The sequence below is a fragment of the Electrona antarctica genome, assembly GCF_951216825.1.
Source record: "Electrona antarctica genome assembly, chromosome: 13".
Classification (NCBI taxonomy): Eukaryota; Metazoa; Chordata; class Actinopteri; order Myctophiformes; family Myctophidae; genus Electrona; species Electrona antarctica.
Genome location: NC_136794.1, coordinates 13,591,451 through 13,619,302, shown reverse-complemented (window position 1 = coordinate 13,619,302; position 27,852 = coordinate 13,591,451). Strand labels below are relative to the sequence as shown.

The 27,852-nt window shown below is 45.3% G+C and overlaps 1 protein-coding gene across 1 annotated transcript in view; it reads right to left on the bottom strand.

Moving 5' to 3' along the window:
• The window catches only part of dgkg (diacylglycerol kinase, gamma), an 89,178-nt gene extending 61,969 nt beyond the window's left edge, over positions 1-27,209 (bottom strand). Inside the window, exons 1-9 of the mRNA XM_079518859.1 lie at positions 27,137-27,209; positions 17,379-17,455; positions 11,481-11,634; positions 7,359-7,625; positions 5,759-5,911; positions 4,329-4,378; positions 3,200-3,274; positions 1,888-2,007; positions 895-1,012 (exon numbers count right to left, since the gene is read on the bottom strand). Of these exons, the coding sequence (XP_079374985.1) occupies positions 895-1,012; positions 1,888-2,007; positions 3,200-3,274; positions 4,329-4,378; positions 5,759-5,911; positions 7,359-7,625; positions 11,481-11,634; positions 17,379-17,455; positions 27,137-27,206 (1,084 nt within the window). The 5' untranslated portion in view covers positions 27,207-27,209. The remainder of the gene's footprint in view (positions 1-894; positions 1,013-1,887; positions 2,008-3,199; positions 3,275-4,328; positions 4,379-5,758; positions 5,912-7,358; positions 7,626-11,480; positions 11,635-17,378; positions 17,456-27,136) is intronic.
• Positions 27,210-27,852: the final 643 nt, after the last annotated feature.

The following is a 27,852-nucleotide window of genomic DNA, read 5'->3' as shown; positions in this document are numbered from 1 at the left end:
ACATGGATGGAAAGGGAGGCAGACAGCCAGACAGACACACAGACATGGATGGAAAGGGAGGCAGACAGGCAGGTGGACACACAGACATGGATGGAAAGGGAGGCAGACAGACAGACAGACACGCAGACATGGATGGAAAGGGAGGCAGACAGCCAGACAGACAGGCAGGTGGACACACAGACATGGATGGAAAGGGAGGCAGACAGCCAGACAGACAGGCAGGTGGACACACAGACATGGATGGAAAGGGAGGCAGACAGCCAGACAGACACGCAGGTGGACACACAGACATGGATGGAAAGGGAGGCAGACAGCCAGACAGACACACAGACATGGATGGAAAGGGAGGCAGACAGCCAGACAGACACGCAGGCATGACCGTCATGCAAGACAAAGCACGCAGTAAAATGCTCAGTGTTCATTTAACTCAAAGAGTGTACAAATGGAACAAAATGGAGCCGCTAAGGCGGCCGTAGCTGAGTGGGTAGGGACTATAGGGAGGCCGTTTAGGAATTGGAACGTTGCCGATTCGGCACCGTGGCTCGCTCAGTTGATGTGTTCCTGAGCAAGGGACACTCCCCCTTGTGCTCATCCGAGCCATCTGAGCAGCAATCGGCTGGGTGAGTGCAGAAAAGTAATTTCCTCTCTCCTGGGAACCAGTAATTACTTCCTTTCCAAATGGACCCTTTTGTAACTTTACATTTGTACACACACTGTTGAAGACCAGATGGCCTAAAACGTTCTGTGGTTTGGAATGGCATTAAATGGGTAATTAAAACAATTTATCTTTTTTAAGTGCAACCCTCTTTTTTTCCTCACTAACGTTTCCACTCTCAGAGTTAAAGCTTGGATTGTACTGTGCAGGAGTAGATCCAGGGGTACACAAGCACTCACTGGAGCAGCAGAGACCCTGCTTTCGGACGCCCAGCAGCATGGTATGGCAATAGTTACAGTACGCTGGCTTGTTGAAGTGCTTCAGTCTCCACACGTGCTGGCCATCCTCCTGGACATTCTACAGGATGAGAACAGAATCAAGAGCAGTGGATCCTCTCAGCCCTCTCTGTGTGAGGGTGGCAGGTTCACAGCAACATCCTGAGTGTTCATTAAAGCGGCTATAAGCAATAATATGTCAAAATTTTAATGATCTTTTTTTTTAGACAGCCAGCAATGGGTAGAACGCTCCCCAAAAAATGTAGTCTCTGTGACACATCTAGGGGCACATCTGCATTCAAAGATTTTCCTAGAAGCTTTGTCATTGGTCGATTTGCCTGTCTGCTTCCTGATTGGTTAGTCATTGCGACCAGGTTTTTTTTCGACCAATGACAAAGCTTCTAGGAACATCTTTGAATGCAGATTCCAGCCCCTAGATGTGTCACAGAGGCTAATTTTTGTTTAGGAGCGTTCTACCCATTCCTGTCTGTCTGGAAAAAAAAGGAAAAAAAAGGTCATTAAAAATTTGACATATTATTGCTTATAGCAGCTTTAAGACTCTGAGAGTATAAAAATGGTTCAAATTAAAATTAACATGCAGGATTTGTACAGTGTTGGCAGGTTGATTTACGTCGACCACCTGGTAGTCAGAGGTCTGTTTTAGTATGATTCCTGGTGCTGTAACAGCTTCTGGGTGGCCGAGGGGCTAGAGATAATCGTTAAGGTATAATTGTCCTTAATTGTAATGCGTATATGCAAATAAAAGCAGAGCCCAATGGACTTAAACTAAAAGCGTTATTTATTCACACCAAGCTTTTCACAAAACTTCATCCGCAATCATTTTTTCATGATTCTTGAGACTCACAGTAGCCCAAAATACTTGCCCCCAGTTACCTCCATTGCACATGCTTGCATAAACGTACCCATGGATGCATGCACACATGCATACACACATACCGTCTCCATGCCCAGCAACACCAGTAAAGGGATCGTGGTGAGGCCTCCTCTGATCCACTCCTCCAACGTGACTGTACCATCTCGGTCGTAGTCAATCTCCTCCATCATCTCTTTTAGAATCTACAAGGATCGAGACAAATGATGGTATCAAAAATCTAATCCCAGTAAAATTAAATTAATCAATATATTTGATCCAAAGCGCTTTACGTAGATTGTGCATTACATTCACCCATTCACACACACATTCATACACCAATGGCGGAGGTAACCATACAAGGCACCAGCCTGCACATCGGGATCAACTAGGGATTCAGAGTCTTGCTCAAGGACACTTCAACACTAACTCTGGGGAAGCCCGGGATCGAGCTGTGAACCTTGCGGTTCCCATCCGGCTGCTCTACCGGCCACTCTAACCCTGAGCCACTGCCGCCCCTTTAACCCATTCAGGCCTGACGTCGAAATAAAAAAAACGTTCGCTCTGAAAGAATATAAATTCAAAGATTTGTGCCGCATTTTTACGATTTTTCAAAAATAGCAGACCTACAAGTTCATAGCGCGCCACTCGGTGGCGCGCTATGAGCTTGTAGATCTGCTATTTTTCAATAGCTAAAGTATAACATAATGCTTAGTTAAAACACCAAAAGGGGTTCCCGCCCCCAAAATGGGTTAAAAGCTATAATATGACACAGATGCGTCCTCAGGTCTAAATGGGTTAACATTGGTTACCCAGCCAGACAATACCTAGCAGAAGGCCTGGTGTGAATACAGTATTTTTCCCATCCAGTGAACCTCCACATCTGGGCGAGAATGATGTCATCAACAGGACAATAACAAGATGTCAGAGATCCACAGCGTCCACAACTTCCACAGGTCTGAATACATTTCATGGTGGCAAAAGTGTTTGACCAGATGAAGAGCCTTGGCTCGAAACGTCGTCAATAAACTTATCCTTCGGAGCATATGAGTGTGCGGCTTCCTCTCTTTTCCTATGTTACTTTTTGAACCCAGCACCTCCATGAAGTGATGTGCGTATTTTACTATAGTTTCTGGTGGCAAAAGTTGGCATGAAATTGTATATAATGTTTTTTATATAATAATGGGAAGCATATCGACGCATATTAAGCATTTGGAAACAGAAAATGTTTGAGAACTACTGCTGAAGGGTCACAGGATTTTATATACTGTATAAATAAAGTTGACTTTGTGGACCTTTACCACCATAAAACGTTTGGAAGGGAGATGAGTGGTTTTTTTAGTGTTTTGTTTTCAGGCTAGCTCATCTCCAGTTGATCTCCGGAGTGCTTCTGCTCACCGGCCGTAACTCTGTGGAGTCCCACTCCAGGTACTCCGCCACATGAACCATCTGATTGATAATACGATCCAGCTCCTAAATCAGAAAGGAAGAGATCCGGCACAAAGAAACAAGTGTTAAAACCACGTAAACCATCTTGTAACTTGACCGGAGTTGACTCTGTACTTGTCACGAAACATAGTCAATCTAGAAGTTGTGGCAAAGGAGGCCGAGAAACAGCCAAAAGACACACACATCCAAAAAAACTAAGTAGGCTGGGTGCAGGAACAAACGGAGTTTCCGCACACCAATTTATGCTCCCAGACATACAGTATATTTACTTATAGAAGTGGTAACGTGTCGGGCCCGAAACGTGTGGACTTTTAAATTCTTAATCTAGAAGTTGTGAGCTTGAAGATCTGCTATTTTCGGCAATGGTTGCCCTCAGAAAAGGAATGAAAGAGTTAAAGTGGTTAAGACCACGTGCTTTTTTGTTTTACAACTGGTCACCCTCTCCTCACATGTTTCAAAGGTATGTAGATGGAAACTCTTACTGACAATGTGAAGTGCACTGTGACACAGGAGATAAAACAGATACATGTACAGATAAAAGAGAAAGGGTGTATTCATTGCAGGACAAAAGTATACAGTATATTAACTACAGTAAGTAAGTAGTAAACACCTGTGCCTGTGTAAGTCTATAGTGTTAAATATCACCATTTGGAGTATGTAGAGAGTCTACTGGACTCTGGAGGAATGACGCTCTCTGTTTGGGAAAGCTGTCCAGCACATTGCTGTTATGAGAGTGAACAGAGCAGGAGATTCCACTATCAACAATGACTTCATGTAAACACTGGAGTGTTGTGTTCAAGTTGCTATTCCTGGAGTGGCTATGCTCACAGAAGACAGAGACACATTGAGAGTAGAAAGAGAAAAAGAGACAGCTAGAGACAGGGAGTAGTCTCACATAAAGTAGACACAGTGACAAAAAGTCACAGAGAGAGCATAGAAAGAAATTAAGAAATTAAGAAATTAAGAAAGAAAGAAAGAAAGAAAGAAAGAAAGAAAGAAAGAAAGAAAGGGATTCAAGAAAGAAAATTGGAGTACAGAGAGAGACACATGGAGTGAGAGACATAAACGGTTGTCTCACCGAGCTGTCCAGCACCCCGTTGCCATCTGTGTCGTACAACCGGAACATGACTAGAGGGGAATGAGAGAACAGAGAACCATGATGACTCAGCGGCAATGAGTCCATGTAACCTTCCCCTTCCTGAAGCCTCTCCAGAGAGCCCGCAGGGTGAAGTAGTGGAGCATGCCACTACTGCATCGGTGACAGGGGCAAAGATTAGTGTCTATGTGCATGTACGTGTGCAGATATAGCCTCAGAAGCTACAGGACACAATTTGGTCCACCAGGGCTCAGGGCACGTCACTGATCTCTGCTCAGTGGCATACTAATGAGGATGTCCAACAGGCAGCAACGGGCCCCAGGAGACCAGGAGACAGTTCAGGGAAAGGAAGTCTTATTGCTCATGGTGTCAAGCTAAGTTGAAAGCACGGTGCTGCTGGGAGGTCAGATACGTCTTCTACTGTGTGTAAGTGCCCCCCATGACCCAGTGGTCATGAGGGGCACGCAAATTGAGCAGGTTGTATCATATCATATATAAGTACCTGGGGATCCAAATGGACAACCAGCTCAAATGGAACGTCCATGTGGACTATCTGTGTGGCAAATTGGCACAACGCTTGCACTTTCTCCGCAGGCTCAGGCTCTTTGGTGTGAGCAAGGGAGTCATGTCAACTTTCTATGATGCAGTGCTAGGTAGCATTATCAGATATGGCATGTCAGCTTGGTTTGGGACACTCTCTGTCCAGCTCAAATCTAGAATAGCTAAAATGGAAAAAACAGCCATGAAGTTAATTGGTAGGAAAGATTCTCCATCTCTTCAGACAATCTTTGAGAAAACGGTGCTCAGTCTGTCAAAGAGAGTGTTGTCTGACCCTTCATGTATTATCTTCAGAGTATGAGCTGTTACCCTCTGGTAGACGCTACAGAGCGTGTCGTTGCAAGAGCAAACGCTTTAAACTTTATTTTCTTCCCACTTCAATTGTCCTACTAAACATCCGCCACATAGTTCATAGTTCTTAGTGGGGAAGGGACTTATTGACCTTCATCAGTTAGTTAATGCACTTATACCTGTGATACTATAAACTGTGAATACTCTAGTACTTTATATTTATATACCTCCTCTGATTGCAATTTTGCACCGTTCTTGTGTTACTCTTGTGATACTGTACTTGTACATTGCTGCTATTGTGTATTGTCTACTGTGTATTGTCTGTCTGTTTTAAAAAGCGTCATCATGTACTACTGCACTTTTGCCCAATACAAATTTCCCCTCGTGGGACAATAAAGTATATCTCATCTCATCATCTCCATTCTCAAGTGTTTAAACTGTACCTGCTTTCCCTCCTTTGCCCAGACAAACAAATATTCTAATTGCATACGACACCTGCTTCGACCGCACATCCCCACGAGAGTGCTGTACTCGCATCCCTTATCCCAGACTCCGTGACTCACACTCCAGCTTGTCCTCTGGTGTGCCCCTCTCCAGCAGGGACAGATAGCAGACAATGTCCTTCAGGAAGACGACTTGGGGTGATGGCAGGGGGGTGCCCTTCTGGGGCGACGGGCTCCGCCGCGTTGATATGTGCTTCTCCGACCGGTTCCTCTCTTCAGACGGGCAGACAGACCAACAGACCAACAGATAGACAGGGTTTTCAGTTAGGTTGTTTTTACCACTTATTAAAGCATGATGGACGACTTTGCGCTCTGTGGATCGGTCGGGGGCCCCGAATTTGATAGTGTTAATGTGTTGTTTAAATGGTATTAGACTTTGCACTTAGCGCATAGTGCAAAGGCTCTGTATGTAAGACAGCAGTGTGCCCTAATGGTGCCAGACTACACATGGGCACTAAATAGGCGCATCAATTGTGTAGGTCGGGTGTAAAAGATCGGCCGTAAGATAACAATGGCCCTCTGTGCTCGTTATGCTGTCCCAAGTGAAACTCCTCAGCATACTGGGAATTGGAAACGACTCATTTGGGGAGCAGATGGGACTGGGACATTCAAGAGAGACTTTTGATAACCTTTGAAGGCACAGCAGCAACATGAAGACTCAGCATGCAGTACACAGCAAGGGCATGATAGCACGCGCTGATCAAAACAGTGTGATGTCATCCTCACAGGATGTCATGTGAGTCTAAAAGGATTAAAGCACCATAAGGGCATGAGTCATGTTCCAAACGAATATTTTTTACTAAGTACAGTAATAGTGGCCCGGGCGGCTGGCATAGCCGACTGGGCACCTATAGCCCGACTCCCAATCCCGACGACCTTTGCTGCGTGTCGTGTCACCCCCCCCCCCCCCCAATCTCTCTCCCCATTTCCAGTCAGCCTACTGCAGTGTTGTAAATGGGTTTTCAATGTAATGCGTCCCGGGACCCAGGTGAGGTCTTTTAGATGGGTCTCAGGGACATTTTAAGAGTCCCACTTCAACAACGTTAGGAGTCATATTTAGTCATTTTTTACAAATTGCAGCATTTAACCCCCATTTATATGGTTAGAATATGGTTAAATTCATGTAGAAAATGTATCTGAAAGAAATAAACACAATTCCAAATCTGACAACTTTAATATTTGCAAAGTATTATGCAGACAACAATGCAAAGTATGCAAACAGAACGGTATATAAAGTAAATGTAATAGCACCAAAATAAATATAGTAAAGTAAAATAAGTAAATTAAATACTTTGTGGTGCACTCAGTGAGCTCAATAAAGTGTATGGTGCATTTATGCACCATACCATACAAGTTTATTTCATGAAAATGCCGCGACTGGCTGCTCACACGAGTGTGTTACACTTGGATGTGATTCCCATTCAATCAGGTCTGCTTCACTGCTCCGCTGCTGTTATGCTCAAACAAGTGCTCATGTGTTATCATTATCATTATTTTGATTTGTTACTCTCTCATACAAGCAGACAAATGTGGGTGTGGTATGTTTTGCAATGTTGTGCAAAACAGCAGCAATACAATATCCAAGATAATAAGGATAATACCGGACTGTAATTAAATGACGTTACGTTAAACTAAAGGCCACTAGTAGCTATAGCCTCACCTGGTGAGAGATGGGGAGAGATGGGGGACCTGGCGGGGCCCGAGTTGGGGGTCAGGGCGTTGCTGCAGCTCTCTGAGGATTTAAGCTGGGTGCAGGGGGATCTGTGGGGAGCACCAGGCGTGTGGCCCCCTGTTCCTGAACGCTGCGAGGATGAGCGGGACGAGCAGGGCGAGGTGGTGGCCCCTGAGCCTGGCATGGTTGTACCTCCGGAGTGCTCTGGGGTGAACCGGCCCCTAGCTGAGAGGATGCTGCTTTTCCCGTTCATCCCTGTTGGAGTCATATAGAGACAACATGAGAGGGAAGGAATGCAGTTAATTGAATGACTTGAATTTTACAGGATACACTGAAAAATGCAGTGTTCATTTAGTAAGTAAAATGAACTCTCTGGATTTTATTGTGTAGAATAGATAGAGGGGGGGGGGTGTTGGATGTGCAGCAGGCTAAAACGTTTTACCACTTCCCTACATCAACGACCAGGGGTCATCAACATGTCCGTACACGGACAAACAATGTGTCTGTGGCGAAGACTTGGGCCCTCATTTATCAATTGAGTGTAAAATCTGCCCCAAATTCGAGCGTCGGTTTTGTAGTACACCCACGTCGCCACGGCATTTATAAAGTGATCACAAACAGCTGATCCTTTAATTTCATTCCTAGCAGTGATAAATGTGACGGCTGAAATCAATCTGGCACGCCCTATATGAAATCAAGCCTCGCCCTCGTTTTTTGCGACATGCACAACTGCAATACGACCAAGCAACTCATGGATACCATGGTTACACTCACGGACGAATCGTACCGTGAGTTGAGTGAATCGTTACTAGGGTTCATGTGGTTAATAAGCAACAACGCTATAAACCATGAGACTGTCATATAGTCTTTGTGCAGCTACGACCACAAGAGCACAACAACAAAAGCAGGAACTATTAGGCTCACTGTGCCGCTGAGATGACTTGACCCTGATGACATAATTTCCCTCTGCGGTATACCTGTAATGGGGGCAGGGGCCACTTTGGTCTGTATAGAGATGCCGGTCCTCTGGGGTCCGTCAAAGTAACGTTTGAGGGTTAAAGAAGAGAGCGGAGAGTGCCAGAGTCAGGGAGAGTCGGTGAGGGAAAGTTTAGCCCATTATATACACACAAACACAAAGTGACAACAAGGGAACAGGCCTTGCAGCAGTCACTATACTCTATAGTGGCTCTAAATTATGGACTGTTCACAAGGTTAGCAAACAAGCTAGCCTGTGAGTTGAATGAATTGTCACTTTCAGACAGTCAAATAAAATGACGCAATATTCTGAATCCTCTGAACGCTTTTATGAGCAGGAAAACGAATGCTCTAACCTCCAAACTATCTCCCACAGGCACAATAGAGGCCTCTTTGAGTAGTCTGGTCCACGGCACAGGGCATTAAAGAGACAGATATTGTGTTGGGTCCTGAGAGGGGAAAGAAACACATAAATCCGCATGCCCTTGCTGCTCACAATGGAATCATGGCCCTACAGTGATCACAGTCTTTGTCGGGCCATCTCTCTTGTGCTTAGGAGAGGCTAGTCTGGTGGAATAAGATAAAAAAGGCTATGTGTGTCTGTGCCGCTGCTTTGGATGTTTAGACTATATTCGGCCCTACACAGAATAGTATGTTTAGGAGTGTATAATCATTGCAGGAGGATGTAAATCATGTGTGATGGGGTCTAATTGTAACAGTGAAAGTGTCACTGGGTGGTAAGGAAAGGACACTATTCTATAGGAATGAATCCAGTAACCACCAGGTGGCAATGTAGACTATATGTCGAGAGTCTCCAAGAGTGGATTCCACAAACAGACAAGGTAGAAGGAACAGGCGACTTCCTCGAGACACTGCACTCCTTTGGGGCATGATGGTAGACCACGTAATCGCAACGTCCCTGGGTGGACACCCTGCGTTGTGTTCTCTGCCCTCAGATTCCTGTCTCTATATTACAGACCCAGCAGGGTCCCCAGCTCCATGCACATCTCTTGTAAACTCTACATATAACCCTTTAATTCTGGCAGTTTATCATTTCAAAATCCACATTAGAATTGTTCAGTTCTCAACCGCACCGACCAGAAAAGGCCAAAGGCAATTTTACAGATTTGTTTTTCCACTTAAAGCTTTCTTTAGCTGGAGGACAGCCCAGGTAAATACAACAGAAAACCTACAAGAATGGCTATTATTTCTATATATCTGACCCAAATCCAAACCCTAACCCTACCCTAAATGACGGACCATGATAGACCAAATCATATAGAACAATACAAATGTTTTTAGATTGGGTCCCAGAGATAAACATTTTATAAATGGGGTCTGTGGCATAATGCATATTGAATTTGGAGTTCTTGAAGCTTGAGAATCCTTACTCTATAATAATGTCCTGTGAAAAGCCAAAAATCGAATAACCATAAACAAAGTCCCTTTGAGGTGTCAGTTGTGTGTGCGACATAGAATCACGAGTCATGACATTGTGACATTCAATTTAAGTCACTGTTATAGTAAAATGAAAATTATTCTGTTATCCAATCATTGATTTCTTTCGACCAATCTTAAGCTAGCATCTAAGCTCCTGCTTCGGAGAGTGAGTCTCGATACCCTGTGATGATGATTAAAGGTGCAACCCCAACACTTTCATGCCCTATGGGATTCAAGCATGGGTCTCTGACATGAGAGACCACATTTCTACCACTCTGCCAACAAGACATCCCCACTTGGTCAGAGCAGATGTTGCGTTATGAGCTTCAGGCAGAACTACTAGAAGGTATCATACCTGACAACAATATCCAATTTCTCAGAGAGAAAGAGACAAACAGGTGCTCAACGGAGACGGTCACGCACAAGTCAGTAAAGTTAAAATAGTAAAAGGTGCTCCTGGATCAGACGGGATAAGACATCATATAAAACATGGGAGATCTATTCTGGGCACTCAAAGTTTAAAAAGAAGGAACAGACTTTAATTATCCCAACATGTTTCGACCTCACAAGGTCTTTGACACTGGCAAAACATGTTGTGTTGTTCAGCCCACACAACAGTCCTTCTCTCTCTGTGTAAAACGGAAGGCCCAGGCCAGCATGAAATACAAATAGAATCCTAATTGCAGTATCCTTTCATCACTCCATCTGTTCCCCAGCTCGTCCGCTTCTCCGGGGCTCGGCAGGCATAGGATGCACGACACGGAGCAGAATGCCAGGGCCAGGACACACATGTATACCCATATGGCAGGCAAGGAGGTGGTGGACACAGTTTAAAATCTGCACAAAGCACAGCGGCAGTAATGAACCCAAGTGTCTCTGTCTGTCTGTCTGTCTGTCTGTCTGTCTGTCTAGACTGTATGAAATTGTCAGTGATAATTTAAAGCTGTGATTTTCATCTGTGGGATTCAAACCCGGGAGACCAAATTTCTACCACTCATCCAATGTGTGTGTGTGTGTGTGTGTGTGTGTGTGTGTGTGTGTGTGTGTGTGTGTGTGTGTGTGTGTGTGTGTGTGTGTGTGTGTGTGTGTGTGTGTGTGTGTTAAAGTGAAGATGCAAATCTTTTTTTTTTTAAGATATCTTTTTTTTGGGCTTAAGCCTCTTTTCTTTTTTTTTTGATAGAGGGATAGATGAAAGTAGGACAGGAAATGGGGAGATAGATGGGGGGTGACACGCAGTAAAGAGAGATGGGGGGTGACACGCAGTAAAGAGAGATGGGGGGTGACACGCAGTAAAGGACGTCGGGATCGGGAGTCCATCCCGCGGCACACTGCCAGACTGGATTACCAGCCAAGGTGCCCAGACAGCTACGCCAGCCGTCCGGGCCGAAGATGCAAATCTTAATCGAGATTGAGCCGCAATCGGCGCCCATTGGCCTAGTGGTCCAGGCGCATGGCACATATAGACTCTGGCCTGACAGCGCGTCGCGTGTTCGAGTCCCGTTCATGACGACCTTTGCTCCATGTCTCTCCCCTTTTCTCTCTCCCTCGTTCCTGTCCATCTTCACTGTAACTATCAATAAAAGGCACAAAAAGCCAAAAAACAAATCTCAAAAACAAAAAGAGATTGAGCCGCAATCTGCATGACAACTGAACCAGTCGGAAGGAAGGAAGCACACACAAAGTCAGCGTGCCTACCCAGCATGCCTGCTCCTGCACGGGACACATCAGGCGAGCAGCCTCCTCCCGTCTTGCTCTTGAAGGAGGTGAAGAGGTGCTGACACAGCTCCTCTGGGATGTCGTTCTCCAGGTAGGTGGCCATGAAGAGGTGGAAGCCCTCATAGTCGATGGGCTGCGAAGGACAGGATAACGCGGTGAACAAGTTGTCGACAAAACTACAGCATGCTACCACAATACGGCCACAAATTAAGCTTTCATACGACAATGTATGGATAATACATTTTGTTTCTAAAATGGCCCTGGCTGATACTTGCGGTGTTAGCCTCTGTCAAATGTAAATTGCAGATGACATGGGCATAGCGTAGACCAGTGGTTCTCAAAACCGTTTGTCTTCAATATTCCCTACAACATTTTGCTCAGAAAACCATAGCTAGCATATGAATGATAACCCACCTTTTGAAGAATAAAACATGTGAAAGAGTTGCAATTAGTGACAGATGTGGCATAACATCTCATTAAGTCCAGGTTTGATGTCAATATGTTAACAGTTGTGCTAGATACCTTTTTGATTTAATTTGGTTTAATAATTCGGCAGATCAGCAGGTTCACACAAAGTTTGGCAATGTTGTATCATTAAACATAACGGTAAAATAATGTATTTAATTTTCCACATTCTCCCCCTATAGTACATCTGCGTATCCCTAGGGGGGGGGGGGGGGGGTACACAATACACATGCCTCCCTTTGAGAAGCACTGGCATAGACAACAAATGGTTTAAGCTGAAGGTCATTAGACCGAAAGCCTACTTCCAATTTTTTATGGACATTTAACAGTGTTAAATGTCAGTAAAAAGTTCAAAAGCATACAGGCACAGGCAGTCTGTCCAATCAAAATAGAGACAAAGACCTGAAGAAAAAACAACAACAACAACGACTTGGTGCCAGAGGCCTGATGGAATAACAAAGGCTTAAGAAAAACAATACAGTAGATGACCAAACATGTCAAATCAACATTCCAGGGTTATGGAACTACCTAACCTGTTAAACCCAGCAACCCCTATCTCCCGCCCAGATAACTGCCCCTCACACAGACACATGGAGGGGGAACATAACAGCAGTGGACGTGACCCAATGGGACCTCATGGACACTTGCCCTCGGCCGTCTGGCACAGTGAGAGATCATCTGGTATCTGGTGGGACGGGGCTCATGTTATATGTCATGTCATGTCGTATACTGGACAGAATGTGCATGCAGTCTGCCGACACAGACACCACACAGCATGCAGAGCCCACTGGGCTGTGGCTTACTTGGGTGAGAACATCTTGCTTCTGTTTAACAGTCGGAATAACAGGAGGGGAGGAAGGAGGGAGGAAGGCAGGAGAGAGGAGGGAGGAAGAGAGGAATGGAGCAGATAGAAGGAGGAGAAGTGGTTGTTAGCTACGTTACGCTGGCGGAGTGGTTACTTAGGGTTCTGAGTTCTGACTCGCTTGGCCGGCACTCTCTGCTGATCTCCGCTGGATCATTTTCATTGGTGTGGAGAGTGGAGACACACTCACCCCAGAAACACTTTACCCACTTGAACCCTTGCGCCCTTATTCTGTGCAGAACATTGAGTGAAAAGGAAAAAAATGACAAAACAGGAGGGGGGCCTATAGTATAGAGCCCGGCGGGACTCCTATCAATAGACTTGAAGTGTTTTGTTTTTTAGCATGTTCTCACAAGGAACATTCCCATTTGCTCCATACCAGAATATAAACTATTTCACTTTTCCACATGGGGTCTTAGTATATCTGTTCCTCTAATATTCTGCATTAAAAAGACACCTGCAAAGTAGTGGAGACTGTGTGTGTGTGTGTGTGTGTGTGTGTGTGTGTGTGTGTGTGTGTGTGTGTGTGTGTGTGTGTGTGTGTGTGTGTGTGTGTGTGTGTGTGTGTGTGTGGGGGGGGGGCTCTTGGAAACTATATCCATCACAGAAGAACACACACGGTGGGGATGATCCTGTGCCTTTTGCACTCTTCTCCATATTAGGCATTGGCAAACAAACCACAAGGCTCTTATTTGCTGTGCTGGGCAGATTGAGAGAAATATGCTAACAGAAAACGCGTGTGTGCGCGCGCACGCTCACGCTCACGCTCACACACACACACACACACACACACACACACACACACACACACACACACACACACACACACACACACACAGACACACACACACACACACACACACACACACACCATTTGTTTTTCCTTTCTATAGGCCTATACCCATTAATCTGTTCCCCATTTGGAAAACATGCACACAAGCACCTGAACCCATTAAACGCATTATATATTTCTGAACAGGTGGTACAATGTTTGAATGATTCCATCTATAATGACATGCCTAACATAGGGACACCAGGTGGTTAATGCACACTCAAATTCCTAAATGCAAACACACCAAAGTAAAGCATGTTTTGAGTTCTAACCATGATACCTTTCCTTCATAGGCATTTATTTAATTTGTCCAGATGAGATTGTTTTCTTTTTAATGACAGAATCCTCAGCAATGGGCCATCGTTTTCCATGAGCCAGCACACTGGATGACAGTTACAGGCTGCCAGGCCACTAATATCTCCCACAAGGGCAACACTTCACTTTATTTACTTTTTTGGCAAAGAGTTCCGTTTGATTGATATCCTTTGGCCTTAAATGGTAGGGATATGAGAGATATGAAAGACTGAACCATTCTCTACACAGGACAGCTCAACAGATGCCTAGAAAAGCATGAAAGAGCAAGCCTGTGTTTGGATGTTGAATATGTGTACATGTAGTAACACCTGATTTATGCTTTGGTGGCAAAATGTCACGTGACATCTAACTCGATTCAATGCAAATGCAATGTTTTTAAGCTGAAGGTATATAAAGAAATATATTTTGGTCTAGCAACACCGTGCACAACACTTTGTTGTGCAAAGCATAAATCAGGCTTAACCCCCAGGCAACCCCCAAAAAAAGAAAGAAATCTGAATATATTTTCTCCGTTTGATACGTCGTCGCAATCAGTCGATTGGATTAGTTATGACGTTCCCCACACGTCGTACGTACTGAATGTGTTAAAAGGGACCAAACATGAAACCTGATGATGCCTCCTGTGTGAGGTTTTGTGAACAAATGAAAATCATAAAAAGCTTCAGACAAAATATCATATAGGATGTGGGCAACTTTGCAACTGAATCCTGCACCACCTACAACACAATGGCAGTAAATTTAACTAAAATAAGCAGTTTGAGCACTAAATAATGGCTTATTTACATTTAGGACACGAGAGACAACCAAGACACGTAATTGTATATGACATGATCAATTTGTCTCCCGAATGAGCTTGACTGAATGATCCAACCATACATCTGTCAGGTCTGATGGAGATCTAGCTATCGGCAGTCACCTGGGGAACTCCTACGCTTGAAATATTTAGCCTCTTTCTGTCTCCTTCCCTGTCACTCAGTGATCAATCACTAGAGAGAATATATTGTTTTCTGCTCCTCCGCCAATGATGACACGCATCAAGATTCAATCATCTGTCTATCTTCTGTCTTTTTGAATAGATGCAACTCATCATTCCTATACCACCTGCCACAGAGCTGAGGAGAAGAAGAGCAGCATAATCCTTAACCCATTTTGGGCGGGAACCCCTTTTGGTGTTTGTAGCATTATGTTATACTTTAGCTATTGAAAAATAGCAGATCTACAAGCTCATAGCGCGGCACCGAGTGCCGCGCCACGAGCTTGTAGGTCTGCTATTTTTTTTTAAATCGTGAAAATGTAGTGCAAATCTTTGAATATATATTCTTTCAGAGCCAACGTTTTTAACTCAAATCATTGCTTCTGGGGGGGGGGGGGGGGGGGGGGGGTCCCTGGAACAACATATTTTCAGATGGGGGTCGGCGGCCAAATACATATAATCTCGGGGGTCCTTGACATGAAAATGTTTGAGAACGACTGACATAGAAACATGGGTTATTCAGAAAACAATTTAGAAGACACTAGAATCGTTCCCAGGTCTAAATGGCTTAAGCTGACAATGAGTGGGAGACTATTAATGTTGACGGGGGGCAATGCCAAACCTACCTGGGTTCTGCATTCCCATAGAGCTGCTGGCACCATGGACTGATTCATTAACCCATTCTGACCTGAGATCGGATTCTAAAAATGTCTTCTACATCCTGACAGTTTTCTGAAAAAGCTATGTTTCTATGTCAGTGGTTCTTCGATTTTTCAAAAATAGCAGACCTACAAGCTCGTAGAGCGCCACATGGTGGCGCGCTATGAGCTTGTAGATCTGCTATTTTTCAATAGCTAAAGCATAACATGATGCTAACACCAAAAGGGGTTCCCGCCCAAAATGGGTTAAAAGTACTAGAGAGGTGCCCACGGGGCCTCTACGGCGGTGCCCGTTGGGCACTGGCCTACTTGGAACGATGCAAGTTGGAAATGGATGCCCCACCCAGATATTATGTCTGTGTCCCTTTCATGCCCGACGTCAGAATGATGTCAGATTTCTGTATGTGTCTCTCTGTGTCCCTTTATTACTATATATGGAGTTCTGTGTCAGCCATGCCCAAGTATGGAGTGTTGTGAGGTCATAACAGGCCAGCTCCATATATGGACCCTGGGCAGGGGGCCCGGTCCAGAGCCCTGGCAGAGGCCTTTTTGGGGCGGTTCTGGACAACCGTGGGTCCGACCGACTCGACACCGGGCACTGCACCCTGTGGTGGTGTGGAACACGTGTCTCGAATTTGAAGTCGGTGGGGCGAACGGTTCTCGAGTTACGTGGATTACAGATGTACAGACGTACACACAGAGACTTGGTCAGACATTTATAGTTAGATGATGCATGGTCGTGACGTACACACACACACACACACACACACACACACACACACACACACACACACACACACACACACACACACACACACACACACACACACACACACACACACACACACACACACACACACACACACACACACACACACACACACACACACACAGCTGTCAGCAGGGTGCCCGGTCAGAGTCCAGTCGCAGGTGGACCACAATGACCACCACCCCAGCCACGCACCTAGCCTGGCTAATAAGCCAGACCGAATCAGCCGTTGGCACAAAAAATATTGCCCGCGACTTGTTGTGTGATATTAGTCTGGCTTATTAGCCAGGCTACCACCCATCCACCCATCCACCCCTGAGTCTGACTGGTTCCTAAGGCGCCAAACCTCCAGGCAGACTGTTAGTCATGTCCACCCAGAGACAGAGGAGGAGACGCTTACACCAGGGCAGAGGTGATAATAAAGAAGGCAGAGCAGGAAGACAGGAACTGGAAGAAGATCACATAAATCAGTTTGGTTTAGATGGGGAAAAAAAGAGAGATAAACATGAGGTTTAGGAAAGTAAGAAAGGGGGGGGGGATGGAAATGTGATAGAACAGAGAAGAAGAGGTGGGATGGAGTTGGAGGGGTTTAGGGCATATAGATATATATATATATATATATATGCTCTAAACCCCTTCATGTTCTTAATAGAGATGGGGGACAGAAAATGATTGTTGAGGTTGTTGGGAAGCTTAAGTGGCTTGCAGGGCCATCAAACAGACAGCAAATCAGCACCACCTGTTTCAATAACTACGATGACCTAATGCTGTGAGCCAATTTGCTGTTGTCGGTGGTTAGGGTTGGTTGGGGGTCGATGATAATTTGCAAGAGCAAGACATCAACACAGACATTATACAGTATTGAACAGGATATGAAAAAAGGATAGCATTCATAGCTAAATCTGTAGACTGTTCATTTGACTTTAAAATGGGTCAAATTCAATCGGCACTGAGGCCTTACTGTGTAGGATAAAGCAGTAGAGCAGTGTGGTACATGAGTACCTGTTCTGGGTTGTATTTGGAGAGAATGCCCTCTCCGTGAAACTCCTCCAGTACATCCTTGAGCTTCTTTGTGGAGTCTGAGGAGGGAAAACAGAAAGGATCAAACACCGTCCTTCTTATGATAAAATAAATGTTTCTGAGAACTACACTGGGATTCTTAACCACCCAGAGTCATGCATTGGGATCCTGTAGGATCCACAAATCTTACAGGACAGGATATGAAAATAGAGACAGGAATGGGTTATCAAATTAAAAAAAACTGCGGCCCAGCAAAATCTCACAATAAACTGGATGCAGTGCACCTGAAGCATGCCACAGTGGGGGTTGAGTACTGTTGCCGCATTGAATAGCACAGCGTCACGGAATGCTGCAATCAAACTTAGTTGAATAGAAAATCAAAGCAGGAGATTACAAAGCATTTATGGCAAAATGCAGAGGACAATTTGGAATCATTGTTACTACATTGTCACAGGTAGGCAGCGCAGCAATATGCATCTATTCATTAATCTTAACCCAATCAGTAAGCCAAGCATGTCGCTGTCCATGGTGCTGTAATGGCTTTCTCTCATTCTGTGCTTCTGTAATGTCTTTGGGTGCCAATGGAAATATTGAGGGCACTGCACATACAGCAGCCCTTGTGGCCATTCGTGGGCCAGAGCGTCCAAAAAAATGCGGTCCTGCAAACTCTCACAAGTGCTGGTGCTGTGGTGCTCCTTTGGTGGCAACCTTTGACGTAACGGTCAAAGTGGTGTAGCGCCAGTAACACCGCCAGCAACTCCAGGTAGTTGATGTGGAAAGACCCGTGACTCTGGTCCCACACTCCGATGGCCGCCATGCCCTGAAGCGTGGCATCCCAGCCTGACAGACTGGCGTCTGTTGTGAGGACTTTCCTGGAGAGGACGCTCCCCGTAGGTACTCCTTCCGACACACTCTTGTGTGACTAGGACTTTGCGGTGTGCTTGAGTACCTGGGACCCCTAGAGACTTCATCCATACCGGGAAGGGTCTCATGTGGAGTCTGGCCAGGCGAGCTAGAGCAATGGCTGAGGCCATGCAGACCGGCCATGCGTTGACACACTTTGAACTGAATCCTGCGACCCACTCTGAATTGGGAAATGCACCGCGTGAACACGGCCACCCTGTCCTCGCTCAGCACACACACACACACACACACACACACACACACACACACACACACACACACACACACACACACACACACGTGTGCAAATGCACCACCTCAAAAGAGCAGCCAGCCGGGACGCTGTGGATCAGTGCTCATCAGTGCCCATACCCGGTTGGCGAAAGGGCCTTTCTGTGTGGAGTTTGCATGTTCTCCCCGTGTCCCCTAGGGTAGGTACCCTTACAAAATACATGCAGTAATCCTGGTCTCTAAACTGCCTCCCCCTGGCCAGCCGGGGCGCCTGATGGAGGAGAAAGGAACTGGTTGGAATAACGTGTTCCTTCCACGCGCTACGTCCAACCAGGGGAACTCCCCCCTGTCAGGTGTAAAGGAGCAACTCAGGTATGAAGGAAGCATGAGTTCAAGTCTGTTGCTCTCCCCATGTCCCCCATATATGGGGACTAGGTTGGCGAAGGGTGTGTAGAGCCCAGGATCACATTAGATAATTGACACAGGGGTGAAAAAATGGGTTACAAAATCGTTGGATAAAAAAAAATAAAAGAGCAGCCAGTTTCAGCAATCATGTTAGTTGTCATAATCAGCTGGGTGGGGCACCCTGTTAGATAACCTAATTTTATTTAGTGCTCAGCAGCTTTGAAGCCTTTTAAATCTTTCATGTTTTTTTCCCCCATCATTAGATATTCAGAATGACGCAGGACCTCTGATGACAGGAACAACAGTGTGTCAGCAGCAGCAAGCAGAGGCACGTAATCACCAAACAAGGCCAGTGTTTGTTTGCAATGGATTATTCATCTTTTACAGGAAGAGCAAAGCCAACGAGGTAGGCTGCCAATCTGCATGGGCTGTTAAAAGCCATGATATGACGGAGCAAAGAGGGCCTTAAGTAGTTATACAGCTTTATAATGGACAACAACCTTTCACCCCTTTGGCATATATACACAATCCCTTTATGGACCAGTAACACAGATTCACAGGCATACAAACACGCATGCACGCACACACACACCCAGTGTCCGACACTGATCTATTTATTCCATAGTGATAAACTGTATAACGTGTGTATTCTTTTGAATCCCCACCGTCCCTGAACGGAATGAAACAATACAGTGCGAGCCTGACTGAAATTTTGCTACACATTCTCACAAACATTCCTTGATGGACAACATCAAGGAATGGACTGGCTGCAGCTTACAAACCCTGCAGAGCAGAAGAATGAGATCGCTGGAGGTCCCTGACTGCCGCTGATAGGCCATGGGACGAGTGAGTGATTTTGCTCTCATAAAGTAGCATTTAGCAAGACAATTAATGTCTCATCATCAGCAGCAACATGGATGTCTTTCACATACACGCACGCACGCACGCACGCACGCACGCACGCACGCACGCACGCACGCACGCACGCACGCACACACAATTTACAATTTACAATTTAGGCATTTAGCAGACGCTCTTAATCCAGAGCGATTTACATTAAGCAAAAAACAAAGAGCATGGGAATACATCACATATATAAAAAGCATTTATCAAGAAACATGCGTAAGCTAAGAACGTAACTAGAACATATCTATATATAATGACACTATACATATAAGCTATACATATATATTATACTATGCTGTACTGTTTACATGACATGCTATAAGTCTGTTTCAAATGCTATCTAAGTCTAAAAAGTGCTGTCTAAGGGGGTAGGGTAAGTGCTATGGGCCATGGTGGAGTCTGAAAAGGTGGGTTTTCAAACTACACACACACACACACACACACACACACACACACACACACACACACACACACACACACACACACACACACACACACACACACACACACACACACACACACACACACACACACACACACACACACACACACACACACACACACACACACACACACACACACACACACACACACACACACTTTTAGCGGGCGAAACAGTCATACGACAAAGCATAAAGCAGTCTAGTGCTGCTAGACTATGTGATATTCTACACCAGTACTGCACATTTACTCAGATGGGGTACTAAAGGTTTACGCTAACATCACACAAATAAATATCTCAACTTTAATTTACCAACTGTATTCATTACCATAATACCAAAGCACTGACAAGACAAGTGAGGAATAAAGCAACAAATCGAGCCTAAATATGTTCAAAGAAAGAAACCAAATTTACAGCAAAGGAGGGGCAGAGAGGGAGAAGCTGAACATGTTTTTGTGTTGGTTATCATCAATACATGTCACTGAAGGGAATGGGGAGTTAACTAGACTGGGTTCCAGGCTGAATCGTTCCGTTCCGTGAATCTGAATTGTCACTCGCTACTCAGTCTGCCCAGCAGGCAGCAGACTCGCATTTCATAACGTCAACTGTTACGTAGCCACGTTGTTGCTGATACGTCAGCCAGCGCCACTCTATCCATGCTTCTATTGTTAAAAAAAAGTGCCGTTCGAGACTCAAGAGTAAAAATCTACGGTAAAAGTAGTCCACTCCACACTCCACAGTCAGATTCAGTAGTACAAAAAAACTGACGGCTGTGTTGGGTGAGTTTAGTGAATGATAAGGGGACGTTGCAGGGCAACAGCAGTAACTGCAGGGCAACAGCAGTAACTGCAGGGCAACAGCAGTAACCAGTCCATTTCACTGCAGGCATGTCCCGCCTACCTTGGACAATAGGAGAATGTCCAGACTGAGTAGCGAGTGACAATTCAGATTCACGGAACGCAGCGATTCAGGCTGGAACCCAGGCTAGGAGTTAACAGCACTAAAGAGAAAATCCTGTCCTGCAACAAGCTTTTGCTCTTACATTATGTTCTCACCTCATCAGGGTGTGGGAATATGATGCAAAATGGCTGCCGTGTGAATACGGTCTACGCCAGCAGTCTACAAGCCCCATCATATTACACACACTGATGTGTATACTGTACCTATTGGTATATTCTGTTTCTAAATGTACGTTTGCCTCCCCTTTCCTCCATTTTTCACATTGGGCTAAAATACGCTCAGTGAATAGAATTTGACACATTATTATTATTTTTGTAAAAGTACTAAATTAGCAGTACATTTGAGAAATAAACTCAATAGCTTAGTGAGGCAATTTCAGTCAGAACTTCTCAGATGCCTTATAAGGCAATAGCTAACCCCTAGGTCGACTAATGTTATCATTCTACACATTGCTGTAGTTAAAATGTCTTCCCCGCCCCCTTATCCCCGCACGCACGCACGCACGCACGCACGCACGCACGCACGCACGCACGCACGCACGCACGCACGCACGCACGCACGCACGCACGCACACACACACACACACACACACACACACACACACACACACCAAGCCCAATAAGTCATGGATGGCTTTCAGTCGACTAAGGAAATTCTTCATCGAGGAAAGCCCTAGTCTGCTGTCTTGCTGTTGTGTGTTAACAATAGCCTATTTAGTTTAAGAAATGTTTTCTCTCTTTCTCTCATTTCACTCTTTGTTCACCCTCTGTGCATATTCATGTGCCTTTGCATTTGCCTTTTTCAGAGAGAGAGAGAGAGAGAGAGAGAGAGAGAGAGAGAGAGAGAGAGAGAGAGAGAGAGAGAGAAAGAGAGAGAGAGAGAGAGAGAGAGAGAGAGAGAGAGAGAGAGAGAGAGAGAGAGAGAGAGAGAGAGTGTGCGCAAGCGCACTGTGCATGTGTGTGTGTGTGTGTACACCCATCCATTCACACCTGTGCTTGGCTGAATAGCTTGTGTAAGAGTAAAATCCTGTATTCACAGTCCACAATGAACACACTATAAGCCTGAAGACAGATGCTCTTTTGCCTAACAAATATTGATCGCCAGGGAGCCAAACGACAGCAGGAGGCTCATCCATATAGTCACTGAGGCCCCTTTTTCCACCGGTTGGGAACCGGTTCAGGTTTTAGTCCATGAGCCAGACCTCCAAAATTGGACCGTTAATTATGAATTGAGTGGACAAAACTATACCTATATTAAATTGTTTATAGGATCAATATAAGTAAATTAATATATGATAACCCAATTCCACAGTTCATATTTATCACACATTTTGTAATTTTCACCTACTCTACTATACAGTAGGCCTACAGTAGCCTATACGTGATAGGAGAATAGGAAAAAATTGAATTAATAGTTATCACCATGAAACTTCCCCAGTTGATTACTTACACGAAGACAATGATTTATTGTATTACACATTTTCTGAAATTGTATATTTAAATATGCAAATTAGGCATTATGTAGGAAAATATGCAAAACAAATTAAAATATGAAAAAGCTACTACTGTGGAAGGGTTCTCATATTAATTTACGTATATTGACAATTTAACCCATTTTGGGCGGGAACCCCTTTTGGTGTTAGCATTATTGCGAACGCAACCAGTTTTTAGTCCATGAGCCAGACCTCCAAAACTATGTTAATTATGGATTGAATGGGCAAAACCATACCTATATTAACCCATTTTGACCTGAGATCAGATTCTAAAAATGTGTTCTACATCCTGACAGTTTTCTGAAAAAGATATGTTTCTATGTCAGTCGTTCGATTTTTCAAAAATAGCAGACCTACAAGCTCATAGGTGTTGTGGCACACGCAGCTGTCACACGCAGCTGCCACACGCAGCTGTTGTAGCAGTCTGACTCTGACACACACACACACACACACACACACACACACACACACACACCTTGTTTTGTCTTTTTTTCTTTTGTACGTTTTCTACTGTGTGCATGCGTGCGTGTGTGTGTTTTTTGTGTGTGATACAGCTGCGCCCTCTGGTGGCGGGCGGGTGGTGTTACAGCGTGACACACACACACACAGACAGACAGACATGTTCTGCTGGGTTACATAGTAAATGCTCACTGACGTTCGCAACCCACAGAACCGGTTCCCAACTGGTGGAAAAGGGCTCAAAGTGTAAGACTAAAAAGGTCTATATCAAAATTACAATTTGCATTTACAATGAATCACATGAGGAAATAAATACTGCGGTATACAGCACTAAGTCTCATGGCAAATAGGAGTGTTTGTTTATCTTTGTGCTAATACATTTTTCATGTACTGTAAGACTTTGCTTAGTCCCTTTAAAGCTTCAACTGCCCTGTTAATAGATCATGTGAAGGCCATCATGTGTATGGGCCAGTTAGTGCATGGGCCACATGCTCCTTGCGTGTCGCGATGCTCCTTGAGAGTCGCGAGAAGGACCCGGATTTGAATCTTAACCATCTACAATATAAATAAAAAGCTAAAGTAATTATCTTTAAAAGTGAAAGACCAGTGCGGCATGATACGCAACCGCATTGCATGAAAGGGCATAAAACGTCATAGGGAATCCAATCGACGGATGCATTGGACGTGTGTACACGTCCTAGCGCATCCTCAATGATACCTGGCGAGAGAAGAATATTCAGATTTTTTTCCTTTTTTTTTATTTTTCAGTCTGGCTCTCGGCCACCGTACGCTTCACTCTACTAGCATATTAGCTTCCCGTTTACTTAGCTGTTCTTTCTGCGTGGCAGAAAGAATGCCTCGTCTCTCCTAATCCAGGGCGCTCTCCGTGGTTTTGATCTGATGGATATACTAGCGCTTCATTTCTGCTCCTCATCCGCCTCTCGTTCAAAATATGAACGCTTTTTGGATCATGTATCGTATAAATAAAGTAAGTAAGTAAGTAAGCTAGCAAAATATTTCTCCGTTTTTTTTCCCGGCTTGTTTCCGGGGGGGCGGGGGGAGGGGGGGGATGACGACAAATTAGGCTTATTCCTGTTGATCTCATCCACATACACAATAACAAAAACAACCACTTAAAGGGCGGGAAGCAGGGACATTTCCTTTTAAAAATAATGCATATTTATCAAAGACGGTCTAGTTTAAGACTCTTGCACAGTTATAAGCACCTTCCAAAGCATAAGATAGCCACTAGAGAGCGCAATTTTGATGACGTCAATGAGAGACTGTGAACAGGCTCATCTTTTCCATGGATTATTCACAGAATGGCTACAGTTCAAACGAAGGTACAGGTCAATACAAAAACTGGTATGAGGATAAAACCAGAAAAGGCCTCGTTTACATCAGGGTCCTCCATTTTCAATTAATCAGAAAACAATGACAGCTCAGTCATATATTCTGGTTGAGAGGGCGTTATTTGGCTGTAATTCAATTGATATTCAGATCAACAGGAAAAACATACTACTTTAACTTTGTGCATTAAAGTAATATAACCTAACAATGTTTTGAGGCAACAAGAACATTTATCATCCATAACTTTATGTTTAGGCTACAATATGGATGAATTATACTGCTCGGAATTATTTATTTCTGAGAACAAACGTCTACTATATTAGCCTTGGAAGTGACAGTCATCAAGGCTGGTTTATATAGGCATTTGTTGATGCTTTATGCACTGCAACAATGTTTCTAGACTATAATAGCTGCTGCTGTGTAGTAGAAGAAACAAAGCAGGGGAGCGGCGTTCCCTATCACTTCTCTTTTTTATTTGTTTTAATCCCAGGCGGCTGACGTGACTGTGGGAAAATACAGTGAACTGAATTGTATAGCCTGCCTAGCAACTAGGCTATACAGTGAACAAGTACCCTACTTGTTCAATCCTCCATGCTTGGATGTCACATCAATAAAATAGTAATTTAACGTTGGGAGTGTAACGCAGCTCGGACCATTTTTCACCTCGAACCATTTTTCACCTCGAAACACCAAAGCGAACTAGAAACACAATCTTGACGGCTCGACCGATCAATATACACACCACCCAAATAAATTAAATACAGAACATTAGAGGGTAGATAATGCTACTATGATATCGTTTCTGCTTTTTGTCAAGCAGCAGACAGAAAAATCATCTCATCATCACATTGTGCTGCCCTCGACCGTCGCGAATCAGTCACTGCAGTGCTGCACAGGGCGTAAAAGTTTTTCTTTCACTAACTAAGTGGTGCAACTCCATGTGGGCGTCCCCGGGGGGTCCTCGAAACTTCCAGACCCACAGGAACGCGCCCAGGGTGCCGGCCCGGTTCCGGCAAGCCGCCCCGCAGCCGAAACGGTCGAGAAATGACCGAGTTACCGTGTGGGGGTCCCCAGGGGGTCCCTGTACTGTACTGTCACTGTAATGTACTGTCACACCCAAAATCATCATATATACAGTTAATATGTGTGTGTGTGTGTTAGGCTGCGCAACAGTAGAGATAGGATCCAACAGGAAGCACACACATCTCCAGAAATTCTACAGGTGCTGGTCAAAAATATACGTAATGAATAATAATGAATTGCATTTTTATAGCGCTTTTCCAAGTGCTCAAAGGGCTTTACAATGGTTCATTCATTCATACATTGGGAGATGAATCTTTACAATGGTTCATTCATTCATACATTGGGAGGTGAATCGGCGAACAGTCGACGCCAGCGTCCTCACTTCCCACATTCACACACCAATGGTGGGAGCTCACACTGACCGACTCATTGGAGGCAATGTAGGGTTCAGTGTCTTGCCCAAGGACACTTCGACATGTGGACAGGAGGAGCCGGGATTCGAACCGCCGACCCAGGGATCATTGGACGACCTGCTCTACCTCCTGAGCCACAGCCGCCCCTACGTACAGTGAAAAGGAAGGGATGTCCGCACACTGTTTCACTGCTCCCAGGGACATTTATTTATTAGTACCAATAGAGACATTTCCCTGGGAGCAGTGAAACAGTGTGCGGACATCCCTTCCTTTAGGCTGCGCAACAGTGACACTTGGTTGTGAAAACCAACCAAGCGCTATTTTTGTGCTCGGACACAGCCAGGGACGGACACAGCCAGGGACGGACACAGCCAGGGACGGACACAGCCAGGGACGGACACAGCCAGGGACGGACACAGCCAGGGACGGACACAGCTAGGGACGGACACAGCCAGGGACGGACACAGCCAGGGACGGACACAGCCAGGGACGGGGACGGACACAGCCAGGGACGGACACAGCCAGGGACGGACACAGCCAGGGACGGACACAGCCAGGGACGGACACAGCCAGGGACGGACACAGCCAGCCAGCCACCCACAGACACACAAAGCTGCATAATGAATTGGTTGCACCACTTAAAAAGCATATATACTGTATAGCCTATAGTCTACCTGTCCTGTCCACTATTAATCTAATGTAGTGCACTGTTGGTCCAGCCTGACAGAACACACAAATAGACACTCCATAAGTCATCTCACTAGTTACACCCAGAGAACATCACTCATCTTGGGCTGGCTGATCAGCCGTGGTCCGCTGGCTGTAACGGCATGGAACAGCCTGGTTGTGATGGACACGCCCCCAAGCCAGTACATACAAATGCAAGCTCTGTTTTCCTATGGATACGCCTTCCGCCAATCATGATCGAGCGGGGGCGAGCCTTGGTGTGCGTGCTGTTGGCCTGTTGCGTGTCCCCCCCACTGTAGTGCGTGCGTGCATGTGCACATCTAGTTACCGGGGCGGACCGTTTTTTTTTTCCAAATCACCCAAATCACTGAATGCTCCTTTAAGTTTGCCTAGAAAAGAACGACATGCCCAAAATAGGGATGCCAGGGTTAATGTGGTTAGGTCACGTATTAGGATCATCATTACTCACACTCGCTGTATTTCTGCAGCTGGGAGAACTCCGCTGGGCTCAGACAAACCCAACTCCCATCCCCCATCATGCCTGCAGCCAGGGGTCCAGGGGCCGGCCTCCGGGTCACAGGAGTCTGCTGGAGTGGATGTGCTGCTAGTGGGCGGCTGGTTATAATTGGATCAGGTGGCGTAATAAAACGGAGGTGAGGAGGTGGGCCGTCATCTCTGCCTCATCACCAGCATACAGAAGGTATATAAAAGTTAAATGAGCACACTCTGCAGGACAGCTGATGGAGGTGACCAAATTACAGAATATTCTGAAAAGACTAACGGTGTGTGGCGTCAGTCAAGTAATAGATGTCGCCGAGTTATCAAGTAACGTGACCAACTTTCATTTCCTGAATAAGCCCCTGAGTGATGACGAAGTTTGGAATGGACAGGGGTTTTGAACCGTGTCCGTGGCTTCGTCTTTGCGGGGAAACGACAGCCAAAATCGGAGAGTGACACAAAGGTTGATTCGGTCAACTGATGGAACGGGCGAACGGAGTGGGGCAGGGGCACTTCTAAGTCCAATGTGTGTAATGTGGCCGGGTCCCCGCAGGGATCAATTCCCCGCCCAGCCAGAGGTGGTAAGGATAATGTCAGTCAGCTGTATGTCCAGAAGGCAACGCGTCTGTCACTGTACCAAGCTGCTCCACTCGCTCTCAGAAGGTTGCACGAGGTCTCTCAGCAGGT